General features: G+C 52.2%; 1 protein-coding gene across 3 annotated transcripts in view; it reads left to right on the plus strand.

Annotated features, from left to right (window-relative positions):
• The window catches only part of ROBO4 (roundabout guidance receptor 4), a 91109-nt gene that overhangs the window by 10883 nt on the left and 63054 nt on the right, over nucleotides 1–17172 (plus strand). Inside the window, exon 1 of one of the 3 annotated variants that reach the window (XM_074936506.1) lies at nucleotides 11369–11662. The exons of the other annotated variants lie outside the window; for them this stretch is intronic. Coding sequence (XP_074792607.1) covers nucleotides 11599–11662 — 64 coding nt within the window. The 5' untranslated portion in view covers nucleotides 11369–11598. Of the gene's footprint in view, nucleotides 1–11368; nucleotides 11663–17172 lie in introns of those variants that run through there. 3 annotated transcript variants of the gene reach the window in all.

Genomic DNA, 17172 nt, shown 5'->3' on the forward strand with positions numbered 1-17172 from the left:
TCAGCTAAAGGCTGCTGCTTGGCTGTTCTTTTAATCTGGCTGCAGACAAAGGCCTTAGGCCTTACAATATGGCTGCAGACAAAGGCCTTATCCTTACAGTTGGGAAGAGGAGTAAACTAATGTTTGGGAAGTACTCTGATGCTCCAGTGATGAGTGCCATAGTGAGACCCAGGAGCAAAGGATTCCCCTGCCTTCAGAGCGGGGTCTGAACAGTGGGCAGTAAATAAGGAAGGGGACCAGCTGCCTGGTTCAGTGATCACAGCCCAGCCTGGGCACTGATGAGGAGGAGTCCTCTGGAAAAGCTGCTATGTGCTGATGTAACTAAAGATTGGGTGCATAAGCACAAGGGTCTGAGTCAGGTTGCTCAGGTGACCTTCCTTCTGGCAGTTCCTGACTTTGAAGCGCTTGGCTTGGCTACCTTAATTCAGTGCCTTTCGTGGCGTCTGGGTGTAACTGTGTCAAAACCATTCTGTGATTTAGCATGTTTATTACGGCAGGGCTGGGGCAAATGGCGCTTTTGTCCGCTGTCCACACTGCGCCATAGCCCTGCTCGTGGGACATCTCCGGCAGCCCCGTGGGAATCGGGAACTTACACCGGACTGTTGTTGGTGCATTTCCGTCCAGTGCCCAGGGAGAAGCATGCATGGCACCATTGCACTTGGAGCCGTAACCGGGCACTGGATTTCAAAACACATTTTATATTTTATTCAAAATACTCCACGGATGTCCAAGCCCCAGTCGCCATCCACAGAGCCCAGCCCCAGGTCCTTTCTTAGCCCATCTCACTTTGAGTCCTAAGGGGGGGCAGAGTCCCCTGGCACAGGGATTTCTGGGAAAGTTTTGCCCTAGCCCAGCAATTCTGGCTGTGGCCAAGGCCGTGATGTCATAAGAACATAAGAACGGCCATACTGGGTCAGACCAAAGGTCCATCCAGCCCAGTATCCTGTCTACCGACAGTGGCCAATGCCAGGTGCCCCAGAGGGAGTGAACCTAACAGGTAATGATCAAGTGATCTCTCTCCTGCCATCCCCCTCCACCCTCTGACAAACAGAGGCTAGGGACACCATTCCTTACCCATCCTGGCTAATAGCCATTAATGGACTTAATCTCCATGAATTTATCCAGTTCTCTTTTAAACCCTGTTATAGTCCTCACCTTCACAACCTCCTCAGGCAAGGAGATCCACAGGTTGACTGTGCGCTGTGTGAAGGAGAACTTCCTTTTATTTGTTTTAAACCTGCTGCCCATTAATTTCATTTGGTGGCCTCTAGTTCTTATATTATGGGAACAAGTAAATAACTTTTCCTTATTCACTTTCTCCACACCACTCATGATTTTATAGACCTCTGTCACATCCCCCCTTAGTCTCCTATCTTCCAAGCTGAAAGTCCTAGCCTCTTTAATCTCTCCTCATATGGGACCCGTTCTAAACCCCTAATCATTTTCGTTGCCCTTCTCTGAACCTTTTCTAATGCCAGTATATCTTTTTTGAGATGAGGAGACCACATCTGTACGCAGTATTCAAGATGTGGGCGTACCATGGATTTATATAAGGGCAATAAGATATTCTCCATCTTATTCTCTATCCCCTTTTTAATGATTCCTAACATCCCATTTGCTTTTTTGACCTCCACTGCACACTGCGTGGACGTCTTCAGAGAACTATCCATGATGACTCTAAGATCTTTCTCCTGATTAGTTGTAGCTAAATTAGCCCCCATCATATTGTATGTATAGTTGGGGTTATTTTTTCCAATGTGCATTACTGTACATTTATCCACATTAAATTTCATTTGCCATTTTGTTGACCAATCACTTAGTTTTGTGAAATCTTTTTGAAGTTCTTTACAGTCTGCTTTGGTCTTAACTATCTTGAGCAGTTTAGCATCATCTGCAAACTTTGCCACCTCACTGTTTATCCCTTTCTCCAGATCATTTATGAATAAGTTGAATAGGATTGGTCCTAGAACTGACCCTTGGGGAAAACCACTAGTTACCCCTCTCCATTCTGAAAAGTTACCATTTATTCCTACCCTTTGTTCCCTGTCTTTTAACCAGTTCTCAATCCATGATAGGATCTTCCCTCTTATCCCATGACAATTTACGTAAGAGCCTTTGGTGAGGGACCTCGTCAAAGGCTTTCTGGAAATCTAAGTACACTATGTCTGCTGGACCCCCCTTGCCCACATGTTTGTTGACCCCCTCAAAGAAATCTAATAGATTAGTAAGACATGATCTCCCTTTACAGAAACCATGTTGACTTTTGCCCAACAATTTATGTTCAATTTATGTGCCTGACAATTTTATTCTTTACTATTGTTTCAACTACTTTGCCTGGTACTGACGTTAGACTTACTGGTCTGTAATTGCCAGGATCACCTCTAGAGCCCTTCTTAAATATTGGCGTTACATTCGCTATCTTCCAGTCATTGGGTACAGTAGCTGATTTAAAGGACAGGTTACGAACCATAGTTAATAGTTCTGCAATTTCACATTTGAGTTCTTTCAGAACTCGTGGGTGAATGCCATCTGGTCCCGGTGACTTGTTCCTGTTCAGTTTCTCAATTAATTCTAAAGCCTCCTCTAGTGACATTTCAATCTGTGACAATTCCTCAGATTTGTCACCTACAAAGGACGACTCAGGTTTGGGAATCTCACTAACATCCTCAGCCATGAAGACTGAAGCAAATAATTCATTTAGTTTCTCCGCAATGACTTTATCGTCTTTAAGTGCTCCTTTTGTATCTCGACCGTCCAGGGGCCCCACTGGTTGTTCAGCAGGCTTTTGATGTACTTAAAAAATATTTTGTTTTACCTTTTGAGTTTTTGGCTAGCTGTTCTTCAAACTCCTTTTTGGCTTTTCTTATTACATTTTAACATTTAATTTGGCAGTGTTTATGCTCCTTTCTATTTACCTCACTAGGATTTGACTTCCACTTTTTAAAAGGTTTCAGAGTAACAGCCGTGTTAGTCTGTATTCGTAAAAAGAAAAAAGAAAAGGAGTACTTGTGGCACCTTAGAGACTAACCAGTTTATTTGAGCATGAGCTTTCGTGAGCTACAGCTCACTTCATCCGATTCATCACGAAAGCTCATGCTCAAATAAACTGGTTAGTCTCTAAGGTGCCACAAGTACTCCTTTTCTTTTTTCTTTTTACTTTTTAAAAGGTGCCTTTTTATCTCTGTCACGGAGTGTGGGGGAGTCCAGGCCCTGCACCCCTCTTCCTGGGATTCACCGTGACTCTCAGCCAGCCAGTAAAACGGAAGGTTTATTGGACAATAGGAACACAGTCTAAAACAGAGCTTGTGGGTACAACCAGGACCCCTCAGTCAAGTCCTTCTGGGGGGCAAGGAGCTTAGACCCCAGCCTTGGGGTTCCCAGCGTTTGACCACCCAGCACAAAACTGAAACCAAAAAACCCCCCTCCCACAGTCTCACTCCTCCTTCCCCCAGCTCCTCCTCCAGCCTTTGTCCAGCTTCCCGGGCAAAAGTGTCACTTGGGTCCAACCCCCTCCCAGCTCAGGTTACAGGGTCAAGTATTCTCACTCAAGTGGAGTCATCCCCTCTCTCCCATCCCCCATGCAAACAGACCCAGCAGAACTAGATGGCATTCCCCAGTCAATCCAGCCTGCTCCCTACTGTGTCACATCTCTTCCCACTTTGAGACTGAACTGAGCGGGGTCACTCTGACCCATGACCTGGGGAAGTTCAGGGCCGCCTCTCCGGGACAGCGCATCCGCTATCATGTTGGCACTTCCCTTCACATGGACCACGTCCATGTCGTAATCCTGCAGGAGCAGGCTCCACCTCAGGAGCTTGGCATTGGCTCCTTTCATCTGGTGCAGCATGTCAAGGGAGGGTGGTCATTGTACACAGTGAAGTGTCGCCCAAATAGATATGGCTCTAGTTTCTTGAGGGCCCACACCATGGCCAGGCACTCCTTCTCGATGGCCGCGTAGTGTTGCTCCCGGGGTAGCAACTTCTTGCTCAAGTACACGATGGGGTGTCTCTCCCCCTTTTCATCATCCTGCATTAACACCGCACCCAGCCCCATGTCTGAGGCGTCGGTGAACACCACAAAGGGCTTGTCAAAGTCTGGGTTTGCCAGAACTGGGCCACTGACCAGAGCCTCTTTCAGCGCGCAGAGAGCCCTCTGGCACTGCTCGGTCCAGACCACCTTGTCTGGCTTCCCCTTCTTGCATAGCCCAGTGATGGGGGTGGCTAAAGTGGGGCACAAATCTTCAATAGTACCCCGCCATCCCAATAACGGCTTGGACCTGCTTTTTGGTTTGGGGAGCGGCCCAGTCTCTGATCACCTCCACTTTGGCTGGTTCCAGCTTTAGGCAGCTGCTCCCCACCCGATGGCCCAGGTAAGATACTTCAGCCATCCCCACCTTGCACTTCTCAGCTTTTACGGTCAGCCCAGCCCCCTGGAGTCGGTCCAGCACTTGTCTAAGCTGGGACACATGGTCCTCCCAGGTCTGACTAAAGACACAGATGTCGTCAATATACGCCACGGCAAAACTCTCCATCCCCCTCAGTAGCTGGCCCATCTGCCCACGTCTTCTAGCTGACCATGAGAAGTGACCTGGCCCCGTCCTGCTGCTGCAGGCTCTGGTCTCCACTCCAGCTCCTTTCCTGGAGGGAGTCAGCAGCTCATGTGGCCGTGCCCAGGACGTGTGGCACTTTCACACATCTACAGCACAGCGGGCAGGCGGGCCAGGTGTGCCCATGGGCTGGCCTAGCTGGGACTCTGTTGAGCAGCTGCCCTGCGGCCTGGGCAGATTGCTGCTCCAGTCTGCCAGCGATTTGCTACTGTAACTTCACAGACCAGGCCCCCCAGCTCCCTGTGCCCCCATCTGCAGACAGCATTCCAGTATCGCCTGCACTGTCAATTGCATGGAGAGTCTCGCCGTACCTGGTGTTTCCCCAAAGCGCCAGTGCCTGGAGTCAGGGGATGGCATGAGAATTTCCGCGTCCTTTGCAAAGAATAAGTCAGTCCTGAACCTGCTCCATCCCCCAACAGCGCAGGCCCCAGAAGTCAAAGGACAAGAGCCAGTGTTGTTCGGCGTGCACAGTCTCGTGATTTGTAAGCTAATCTCATGATTTTCAGACCCTGAGCCGCCTCCCTCATAGGCCCAACACGGCTCAGCCATGGCCCTTCTCGGCTAAGGAGCAGGGGCACAGAATGGCTCTGGGGAGGGACACAACAGGGCTGGGAGCAGGGCAGAGAGGCCCAGTATGGATTTGAATACAGGGTTACTCGTATTTGGGTGAGGGAGCAACAGACCTTGGGGTGAGTGGGTCAGGGTGCTGGGTGTGTGTGGGGCAGTGGATTGGGGGGTTCTGTGATGGATTGGCCCCCCCGTGGCCTCGCTTCTGTGCTGGGTGGGGGCTCCCCCAAACAGCCTCAGTTCTGTGCTGGGTAGGGAGTCCCTCCATGGCCTCAGTTCTGTATCCGGTGGGGGGGGGGCCTGCAGCTTCAGTCGTGTCCTCCCCCCTGCAGCCTTTACCAGATATAAAAATCCTGCCTGCAGCTGCCAGTCCCCCCATCCCCACCCCGCTCCCGCTGCTCCCCAGCGACCCCAGGATGGAGAGGCGACAGGGACACTTCCTGTCCCAGCCCTGATCTGCTAAGCCACACTCAGCAGATCATCTAATGGCAACAGTGGGCTGGATCAAACACAATGGGAGCTGGAAACGTGAGTCATCTGGCAATCCTGGCCTTTCCCATCGGGCCCCCTCCAGCCCCCCAGGACGGGCCAGCAGCTCCCACACTTGAGGCCCCAGGGTCAGCTCCTGACCTGACGCCCTACAGAACGATGAGCCACCCTCCCTCAAAGCGGCCGTCACCTGCGCTCCAAGGAGAAGCACGTGTCGTGGAGGGATGGGGCGGAGGGGGCGGGGGTCCTGAGCATGCCAGAAAATAGGAGAATAAGACCAGGGTAAAGCTCGTCTCTCCTCCCCCGCCCTGTGCCCCATTCACAATGGCAGTGCCCCCACCTGGGTAGCATCCCCAGCCTTTGGCTGAATAGCCCGCCAGCCGTAGCAGAGCATTGAGGGACTCTTTCTAATGGTCCCCTCGCTGTGGTGCCGACCGGCAGCTCCTTTCCTTGGGCGGCAGGGCACCCTGGGGTGAGCAGGTTTCTCCCAGGTGGGTTGGGGCAGGACGCTGGGAGCCCTGGACTACACTTTGATCAATGCAGAAACCCAAACAGACAAACGCTGCCACTGATTCCCCATGTGCCCCTGGGCAAGTCCCTGCCGCCCCGTGGCCCCAGCCCAGCAGTGCCTAAGTCTCTGCGTGAGGCCCAGGGAAGCCAGTACCTTTCTGCCCACAGCTGAACTTTGGGGGTTTCCCCCCAGTCCTCTCAGCCCGTCCGGGATCTTGAGAGGGTGAAAAAATCCTTTGGCCTTTATAGCAATTAGTGCTGCCTCCCCGGCTCCCTCAAGGACCTCCGCAGGCGGAGCATGGAGATGTGGCGAGCTCTGGGCCGGAAGGACTGGTCTGATCATCCAGGCTGACCTGCCGGCACAGAACTTCACCCCAAGATTCCTGCACCAAGCTTGTCGCTCGGACTGGTGAGAGCAGAGCATTCTGCAGCAAGGGAACCCCCCGCCCCCCATCCCTTGCAATCTGGGAATTCCCCTCACTGGTAGCCATTGCGTCTTATTTCCCGTTTGAACTTGGCTGACTCCAGCTTCCAGGCATTGACTCTTGTTCTGCCTGTGTCTGATCTGTCTGTCTGTCGGTCTGTCATATGCAGTGTCGTTGTAGCCGTCTGGGTCCCAGGATATCAGAAAGACAAGGTTGGTGAGGTAATAGCTTTCATTGAACCAACTTCCATTGGTGAGAGAGACACGCTTTCGAGCCATGCAGAGCTTGTCTTCAGGTCGGTCGGTCTGTCTATTGCAGGGCTTTATTCTGCCACCTTCCATGTCCAATCAAGGCCAGCAGCAAAGTTCCTAGTGAACGTCATGGAGTTTGTGGCACTTCTCCCTTTTTGGGGTGAAATTTCTTCTGGGGGGGCAAGGTTAAATATTGATAGTTTACTGTTATTAATGTATTTTCTTACCATGGATTTTCAGGGTTTGTTTGGGTTTGTGGTTTGGTCGGTTGGTGTCTGGAGGTAAAAGGGGTTTTGGTGTCAGGGTTGGGGGGTAGAATGGGGGTTGGATTAGTGTCAGTGTAGGTTGTTGCAGGTGTTGGGGTTTGGCGGTGTGAGGGGGTGTCAGATCTGGGAGGTCAGTCTCATGCTGGATAAGGCCTGTTAGAGGAGTGTGGTGTCAGACTGAGATGGGGTGTATAAACCCCACACTACAGAACAGGGAGGTAAGGAGCACTTCTGGTCACAGGAGGCTTCGCCCAGCCACACCTGCTGGGTGTTGTTCAGGTTAAAGGCTCAGCACAGCTCAAGCATGGCGGTGAGTGCCAGGGAGCAGCTGGAGGAAATGGCATGTCCAGGGGAGATGGCTCAGCCTTCCAGGGTCAAGTTCAAGTTCAGTTGAGGTCAGCAGCCAAACCGGGACCCATGTTGCTCCTTAGCCACAATCTTCCTCGTTGAGGTGAGAAGTTCTGCATATCTAATGTCACGGTCAATGCAGAGAGGCCACAGAATGCATTGCTCGGCCCAGGTAAATCACCTGCCAATGACACGGCAGAAGGTCAAGTTCCCACAGAGCAAGAGGAACGTGCACCAGGCTTGTCCCGCCCAGATTACAGAGCATCTAGGAGAAGCTTGGAGGTTCTTTCGGTGGGTGCAGAGGTTGAGGGGATCAGGAGCTGTGAGAGGCACAGACATTACACACCGAATGGCGCAGACAGGACAAGAGGTCTATGTTAGTGAGCAAAGAGATGCAAGCACAGTCCCCTCTCCCTGCTCAGTGTGTGTGGCACCTGCACACGCACGTGGCAGACTTGGGTATCATTCTCAGACTAGGGCCCCACTTTTATATGAAAACTCCTTCCTTCCAATTGCACATGCTGCTTATTTCCATTCGTTTGCAACTGCACCATGCTGCAGATGCATCCTCCTTGCACTGACCCCTGCCTGTTATGGACCAAATTGAGAGCGGGTGTTAGAGGAGTATCTCCCCAAAGCCCATTACCCTCTTTCGAATTGCCCCAGTCTCACTGTGGCTGCCGTGTGCTGGGGTGGATCAGTTCTATAAAAGCATTCTCTTGTGAGTGCTTCTAAACAAACTCCTCCTTGTAATCAAGGCCACGTTTCCCTGCACCGCTCTGTCTTGTCCGATGGCCAGTTAACACACCTCTGACAATGCTGTTGTCATTCACCAGTGACCAGCATCTCTCAGGCTTCAGTTACAATGGGCTTTGCTGCCAAAAATGTCAACCGTCTCTGCCCCCAGTGGGAAGGCTAGTGCAGAGGGGGAGGTATTAAACATCATGCTCAGTGCAGGTACACACTGCACAGCAGTCTCCTGTTGCCCTCCCCAGAGCTGCCATCGATGGATCAGACCCTGCTAGTGGCAGGTGACAAAGGACAAGGGTTCACTGTCTCCCCAACAAGTACCTCGCTGAGGCACACACACTCGCACTCACCCAGTCCCTCCCCTCTGGTCCCTCCCTGTAGGATCCTGCACCGCAAGCTCAGGCCCTGGCCAGGAGGAAGGGGTGGATTTCTGAAGCCATCCGAGGGACCCCCTGGCTGCCAGGGGCTGAGAGCTGGGAGCTAGGGAGTGAGACAGAGTCTGAGAACCAAACCAGGGCAGGCTAGAGCTGTCCCAGCGCCTCTCCTACTAGGCAGCCGTGTTCTCCTTAAGCATGTTCTGTTTACGTTCATTGCAGCACTTCCTGCCTGCTCTGGAATGTCCTGCTATTGTGAGCCCCAGCTCCCTGCCAAGTCCTGCCATGGGGACAGTTTCACAGGGTGAACCATAGGAATAGTCCTTGGGATCAAACCTTGTTAGTGACCATTTAAAAAGGGATTATGCAAACTCCTCCTGTCCTTCCTGCCCCCGTGTTGTGACCCAGTCTCCAGTGCGCTCGGCGCAGGGGCCCTCTCCGCAGTCTGGTTCTGCAGCAGGAGTGCTGCGTGTGCTCTGAGCAGGGCGTTTCCCAGGGTAGGGCCTGGCCGAACATCCCAGTGCTGCTCCGTGCACTCGGGGCCTTGTCTGCACTCGCCTCTTTCCCTCCTATCTCCCATTGTCACTGGCGCAGCTCTGCACTGGCTTAGAAAAACACCGACAGCCTTCAATATTTTACCTTGTCCGGTGCCACACAGGGTTCAATGACACTGATTGGAAGGTCTGGGGCCACCCTGCCTCCGAGCGGAAATGGTGCAAAATCAAGTGCAGATACAGCCTGCGGGCAGCACAGCGTCTCTCAGCCTTGGCCCTGCACTGGACACCGGTGGAGCTAGGTAATGCAGGGCCACATTACAACACGGGTCTCCAACATGCAGTCCTGGCTGAGGCAAGAGCCAAGCAACTTCTCGTCGATCCAAGGCATCACCAACTCTTGCAATTTTATCTCAAATCTCGTGACAGTTGGCGTTTTTCTTGAAGTCCCCGCGCCTGGAACCAGGAGAATAAACCTTGGCTTTCATTGGAAAAGGGAGCCTGGTTCCAGCCTCTGGGAGTGGAGAGACGCGGAAAATGGGGCCCAAGTGCAACCTCCGTGCCTGGACCCCAGAAAGCAAAGCCCCACCCCCACCCCACAGGGTATTATTTTTCGGAATCTCCTGATTTGAAGCAGTCTCATGCTTTGGGGGCTGGACTCCTGGTTTGGGATGTGTGGGGCTTCAATAGTTCCCAAGTGAAGTGTCTTGGAGCTTCGGACTGGATTCCCAAGGGCATTCTGGTCCCGTTCCCTTCCATGACCCTTAGCCAGTGGTTAGCACACCTATGTTCAGACTCCCCTCTGGAGCAGTGCTAAGCACCAGCTTGGGACTACTGGTGGGTGGTCACTCTCAGGCTCTCCTGTTGAAGCTGTTTCACTTTGTAGAATAATTCAGTATTCAGGGGAGCAGGAACTGAACCCAGTCTTGTCCCCCGCCCCGCAGCTGAGTGCCCTGCCTTCTGGGCTACAGAGTCATTCTCAGTGTCTCGCTCCGGCCCAAGGCCTGGGCAAGGATTTGATGCCACGTGGAACAGTGAAAACAAGAGAAGGTGAGAGGCACCCACTGCGGCCCGGGGGTTGGGCTACTCACCTAGCAGGGGGCAGAGCTGGGCTCAAGTCCCTGTCTAGAGTGGGGATACCAACGTGGTGAGTGCTCTAACCACTGAACTCAAGGGTGCCAGGGGGCACAGGACCATCACCTCCTTGACCTCCTCCAAGTCTATGACTAGCCCTTAGTTCCTTTGCTTTTGTTAAAAGTGCCCAAAACAAAACAATGGTGTTTCCAATTTGTCGACATTTTAAAAAAAATTTGGGTTTGGTTTGACCCAAAGGGAGCCTTGTGTCTGATGTGTCAAAACTGCCAGTCAGTTATTGGCCCCGCGCTGCTGATCGCCTCCCTGAGAGCAGCAGTGCGCCGAGCTCTGTGCGTGCTCTGAGACCAGTCTCTGCACAGCAGGATGGCCTTGGCTCTCTGGATGAGGTGCCTGGACATGCCATGCGACTGGGACCTGGGGCAGCCCAGGGCTAGCCACAATGAGACATATGCCGACATTGGCACAGCACCAGTCTTGTGGCCCATCCAGCCCTTTGCCTACCTCTAGCATTGATTTGCACTTCGGCACTGCCTTCTCTAGCACTGTCCATCCGAGGATCTCAAAGCACTTCACCAGCGTTAGTGAAGAAGTCCTGCCAGTGCGGTAGGTCAGTCCTACCAGCCTGGAGCAGCACACGCCTGACGGAGCTGAGATTACAGCCTACACCTCCCAAGGAGTGAGTCTGCGATCTAACTGCTAGGCAACGCTGTACCCTGTATTCAAGGGATGGGAAGCTACAAAACTCTGCCTGTGCGTAAAGCTCAACGGTAAGGTAAAGAGTGGTCCCAGCCTGGGCCTGGCACCCTGATAAATGTCTGTCTGTCTCTCTGTCTGTCGTGCAGCAAATGCTCCTGCTTGTTTAGTCTGGCAGACCAGGGATCCGGGGAAGGGTGGAGCAGAGAAGCAACCTGCTCTCATTTTGCGCCCGCTCCTTTAGACAGGGACGCAGCCCGGGACACGAGCTGTAAATACAACGGGTCCTGGGCCTGGGGGCTGGAGGCAGGCAGCCAGTTAACGTTTAAGGAATTAAAAAAAGAGAATTCTTATGGCAATTCCTTGTTTGTCTGCGGCGCTGGCTTGCCGGGGCGGATCCCAGCTCTCCTGCCATGCAGCAGGAAACAGGAAGGTTTGTGCTCACCCCCTCCTGCCTGCGCTCTGAGGAGGGCTCATTAAGCAGCCCTATTTTCAAACTGAAGTTGCAGGCAACAAAGCTGGAGTTCACACACACTCCCCTCCACTCAGCAAACAGGCACCAGCCGGTGCCCGGCAGGGAGAGGAGGCTTCTGCGGTGTGTGGGCGACGACCCGGTGGGAGCTGCAGAGGCTAAGGCCCAGGGGCAGCGCAGCAGCTCAGGGGCGAGTGAAATAGGTTCACCTTCGCCTCGAGGCCATCCGCACTGAGCGTCCCCGCGACCTGGGAGAGCATGGCAGCAGCGCGGATTGCAGTGCAGGGGCTACTGCTGGGTGCAGCCTTGCTGCAGCTGGAAGGTGAGTTCCTTCCCCGGGCCCTGCCTCTGGCACTGTCCTTGTGGCGGGTTCTAGCCGAAGGGCTGACCAGGGCAGGCAGGGATTTCGGGGGGGCAGTCTGTTACTTCCCTTCTCTGCACTGACTGTGGGTAAGATGGGAACCCCCTGCTGCTGTCCGTGGAGGAGCGAGCGCTCACCCTGCCCTGGGTGAGCTATTTCCTATTGCCTGGAATTGCCTTTTCCCTGAGATCGGCACAAGAGAGCCGGGCAATGCGCAGTGGCCATCGGGCGTGGCCGTGGGAGGACAGCCTATAGCCAGCATTCTGCGAGGCTGGGGTTGTCTTGAACCCCATTTTATTGGGGTTCTTCCCCATGTAGCACAGCTCCTGGGTCTGGCCCATCAGCCGGTTGCTGAGCAGCTCCGAACACCAAGGCAGACCAACCAGGGAAACGTTGATTCCTTGGGACGGAGCCATTGTCTTGCTGCCTCTTTCCTTTGCTTTTGTGCATCTCAAACTGCGAGTGCCTCGGGGTCAGAGGGAGCTTTTCTCTCTCTGCATCGCTCGGTGTTTAGCTCTGGTGCCAATGCTGGCAGCTCAGTGCTCTGAGCGCAGAGCTGGGGTGCAGCCGGGTCTGCCTGGGGTCGGCTCAGACCTACCAGCCGGCTCAGTCTCTGCTCACAGAGCTGGCAAAGCTGCTTTTTATCCCTTCACAGGCGGGTGAAGGAAGCATTGGAAACACTTAGACAGAGCGGTTCTGGAACTCTGAATAGGGACAATGCCGCTTTGAGTCACTGCAAATTATCCTCTCTTTCACACGGGCTCGAAACGTTCCCAACGGCCAAGCTCCCACCGCTGTCCTGGCTGGTGTCGCTGAGCATTCGCTCCAGGGGTCGGACCCTGCAGCTACTGTACAGGACCGGGGGGTAATTCGCAGACAAAAGCGCCTTCATTCCCTGCAGTTAGGGCTGTAAACAGGAATCCGGAGCGAGAAGGGAAAGAATGCAGCACTGGTGTGTTTTAAAATAACATAAACGGCTGAAAAGGAGGAAATTCAAAGGTAATGTTACAGAGACACAGACACACACACACACAAACATGGAAATGCTGAGTCCAATACCCTTAACTCTGCCCTTGTAGTGCCAGCACCTCGTAGAAGGCAAGTGCTTCCCAATCTTTTCATTCTGGCAGCCTCCTCGTCACCCACTGCTGGTGTGGCCGGGCTCTACTGAATCCCACGCCGGGCGGTGAACGCACCCAGACCAGCCCTGGTGCATATCGCAGGGTGCCCATGTTCTACAGCAGAACGCAATAACAAACATAACATTTCACCATCTGCCATGTCAGCCATTTGTCTCATGCTCCTGGTTCTGCTTCTGCCACCCTTGTTCATGCCAGGCTTCCTTCTTGTAAGACAGTCCCTGGGACACCAGGCCTGTGTAGGGTTGTCACCCATCTGAGTTTACCTGGACAGTCCAGTTTTTGGCTTCTGTGTCCAAGTGTCATTTAGGGTTGCCAGGTTTTGACCAGAAAGGCCAGTTGAAAAGGGGACCTGGCAGTGTCTGGTCAGATGTACTGACTGGACACCAAAAGTCCGATTACCGTGGGGCGGGGGCAGGCACCAGGTCATTAACCTATGCCAGTCCCTGCTCAGCCAGGGCCACTTCCTACCTGCAGGCAGGCTCTTTGTCAGACTGCAACAGCTCCTGCCCAAGCCCCGGAGCAGAGGGAGCCAAGTGATGGGGTGGGGGAGTGAGCGATGGGGGTTGAGCCTTGGGGGAAGAGGTTGGGGGGACTTCGGGGGCCAGTTACCAGCAATTGGAAAGGTGGCAACAACCCTAGTCCTGTAAGGAAGGAATGCTCACATATGAGTGGCAGGATCAGATCCCATGTCTCTGGTACTGACATGGCCCCATTGTCATGGGATTGGAGTGCTGGACAGATTTGGCTGTATTTATCCACACAGCCCCCATGAGCTAGGGCCGTGCTGTTAACCCCAGTTACCCTGGTGAACTAGCTTGCTCTCTGGGTTAGGGTTTTGTCCTGCCACCCATATCTGGAGTACCTGAACGCCTTCCAGGGGAAATCACTAGCAAAGTCCCTAGTGGACTCCATGGAGGCTCTGGCATTTCTCCCTTTACAGGGCCAGAGCAGAGCTCTGCTTGGGACAGAAGTGTCTGTTTGGTTGGGGTGAGGAAGAGGACGGCCTAGAGTCACACAGGAAGCCTGGGGGCAGCCCCTGCTCCGGTTGTCTCCGTGGCAGGCTTGACTCCGGTTGTCTCTGTGGCAGGCTAGTGCCCAAAGCACGGGCCCAGCCTTCTTCTCCTCTAACTGTGGGGCGCCCTTCAGCTTCTTTGGTCCCCCAGCAGTTCCCTGCTCTCTTGGCATCACCCAGCACCGCGGCATCAACCCTTCTTGCCTGGGCTGAGGCCGCTGGGATTTTGCAGCTCTACCTGACGCTAGATAAGAAGCCTCCACAGTGTCTCTGGGAGCCGAATGGACCCCGGTGCCAGATTCTTGCTGTCCACTGTGCAAGTGGGTCCGAAAGTCCCCCTCTCCCCGTCAGGCCTCCCCAGTTCCAGTGGGGCGGGTGGTCCCTGCAGCAAGCTGCAGGCCAGGCAGTGGGGTCAGGCTGGGGCTGATGGCTGCCAGAGCTGGCTGAGAGCACATGACACTCTACAAGGTGGGGGAGAACTACTGCCCCTTCGAGCCCTGCTGCAGCCAGCTCCAGTGTCACCTCCACCCCATCACACCCAGGGCTCAATCTCACCCAAGGGCCTGCAGGTTGTGTGGCTCTCGTTGGGCCCTCAGGGAGCCCAGGCTGCGCCTAGGACCCAGGCACTGGGGCCACTGTCCTGCTCTTTGGCACTATGGGCTTTTAGTGACTGATGCGTGTACTTGGACTTTCAGAAAGCCTTTGATAAGGTCCCACCTAAGGCTCTTAGGAAAACTCAGCTGTCATGGGATAAGAGGACAGTTCCTCTCATGGATTGGTAACTGGTTAAAAGACTGGAAACAAAGGGTAGGAATAAATGGTCAGTTTTCACCATGAAGAAAGATAAATAGCAGTGTCCCCCAGGGGTCTGTACTGGGAACAGTACTGAGCAGCATATTCATAAGAGATCTGGGAAAAGGGGTGAACAGTGAGGTGGCAAAGTTTGCAGATGATACAGAACTGCTCAAGACAGTTAAGTCCAAAGCTGACTGTGAAGAGCTACAAAGGGATCTCACAAAACTGGGTGACTGGGCAACAAAATGGCAGATGACATTCAGTGTTGATAAATGCAAAGTAATGCACATTGGAAAACATAATCCCAATTGCACATATAAAATGATGGGGTCTAAATTAGCCATTACCACTCAAGAAAGAGATCTTGCAATTGTTGTGGATAGTTCTCTGAAAACATCCACTCAATGTGCAGTGGCAGTCAAAAAAGCTAACAATGTTTGGAACCATTAGGAAAGGGATAGACAATAATACAGAAAATATCATAATGCCACTATATAAATCCATGGTACTTTTGAATACTGCATGCAGATGTGGTCGCCCCATCACAAAAATATATATATTAGAATTGGAAAAGGTGCAGAGAAGGGCAACAGAAATGATTAGGGGTTTGGAACTCCTCCCATATGAGGAGAGATTAAAAAATCTGGGAATGTTCAGGTTGGAAAAGAGATGACTAAGGGGGAATATGATAGCAGTCTATAAAATCATGACCGGTGTGGAGAAAGTGAATAAGGAAGTGCTATTTACCCCATCACATAACACAAAAATCAGGAGTCTGCCAATGAAATTAATAGGCAGCAAGTTTAAAACAAACATAAGGAAGTATTTCTTCACATAAAATGTATAGTTAACCTGTGGAACTCATTGCCAGTGGACATTGCAAAAGCCCAAAGAATAACTGAGATAAAAAAAGAATGAGATAAGTTCATGGAGGATAGGTCCATCAATGGCTATTAGTCAAGATGGGCAGGGATGCAACCCTATGCTCTGGGTGACCCGAAACCTCTGACTGCCAGAAGCTGGGACTGTATGAAAGGAGATGGATCACTCGATAAATTGCCCTGTTCTGTTCATTCGCAGTAAAGCACCTGGCACTGACCATTGTTAGAAGACAGGACACTGGGCTAGATGAACCGTTGGTCTGTCCCAATATGGCCGTTCTTATGTTCTGTTCTAATATTATGGCCCTTGTGTGCATCTCTGGCAGCTGCAGACACAGCAGGTACTGGCTTCCAGCCCTGGGCTCACTGCTGTGCAACATTGACCTCTGCTGCTCTCTGCTGCTGTGATTGGGGAGACCCACCCCCTGGTTCACTGAAAGCTGCAGTAGCCTTGGTGCCTTGTGAAGGCCAAAGGGTGGGATATGGAATGACACATCCCAACAAGGGGCTTTCTGGATAATGGGATCTGCCAGTGGATAGTTGGAAGTTGATAGTAATTAATATAAATCAGAAGTTAGGAATTGTAGTAATTTGATAAGGGAAGCAAAGGGACACCAAGAAAAATCTATGGCCAGCAGAGTTAAGAACAATCAATATAGGCTTATAGAAAATATATCCTGTCAAACTAACTATATCTTTTTTTTATGAGACTGCAAGTTTTGCTGATAAAGGTAACAGTGGTCATTGGATATACTTAGACTCCTGTCAGGCATTTCACTTAGCACCACACAACGTTTTGATTAGAACACTAAAACAATTTACAATTAACATGACACATATTAAATGGATTAAAAGCTGGCTATCTGATAAGTCTCAAAATGTAACTGTAAACAGGGTATCATCACTGACTGGGTGTGTTTCGAGTGGGGTCCTGCAGGGTTAGGTTCTTGGCCCTACACTATTTAAAGTTTTTATCAATGGCCTGGAAGAAAACATAAAATCATCACTGATAAAGTTTGCAGACGGCACAGAAATTGGGGGAGTGATAAATAATGAATAATGCACTTAGGACGGAAGAACCCAATGCACAGCTACAGACTAGGGACCGAATGGCTAGGCAGCAGTTCTGCGGAAAAGGACCTAGGGGTGACAGTGGACGAGAAGCTGGATATGGGTCAGCAGTGTGTCCTTGTTGACAAGAAGGCCAATGGCATTTTGGGATATATATGTAGGGGCATTGCCAGCAGATCGAGGGACTTGATCATTCCTCTCTATTCGACATTGGTGAGGCCTCATCTGGAGTACTGTGTCCAGTTTTGGGCCCCACACTACAAGAAGGATGTGGATAAATTGGAGAGAGTCCAGCGAAGGGCAACAAAAATGATTAGGGGTCTGGAACACATGAGTTATGAGGAGAGGCTGAGGGAACTGGGATTGTTTAGTCTGCGGAAGAGAAGAATGAGGGGGGATTTGATAGCTGCTTTCAACTACCTGAGAGGTGGTTCCAGAGAGGATGGTTCTAGGCTATTCTCAGTGGTAGCAGATGACAGGACAAGGAGTAATGGTCTCAAGTTGCAGTGGGGGAGGTTTAGGTTGGATATTAGGAAAAACTTTTTCACTAGGAGGGTGGTGAAACACTGG

This window comes from Natator depressus, chromosome 22, assembly GCF_965152275.1.
Source record: "Natator depressus isolate rNatDep1 chromosome 22, rNatDep2.hap1, whole genome shotgun sequence".
Lineage (NCBI taxonomy): Eukaryota > Metazoa > Chordata > Testudines > Cheloniidae > Natator > Natator depressus.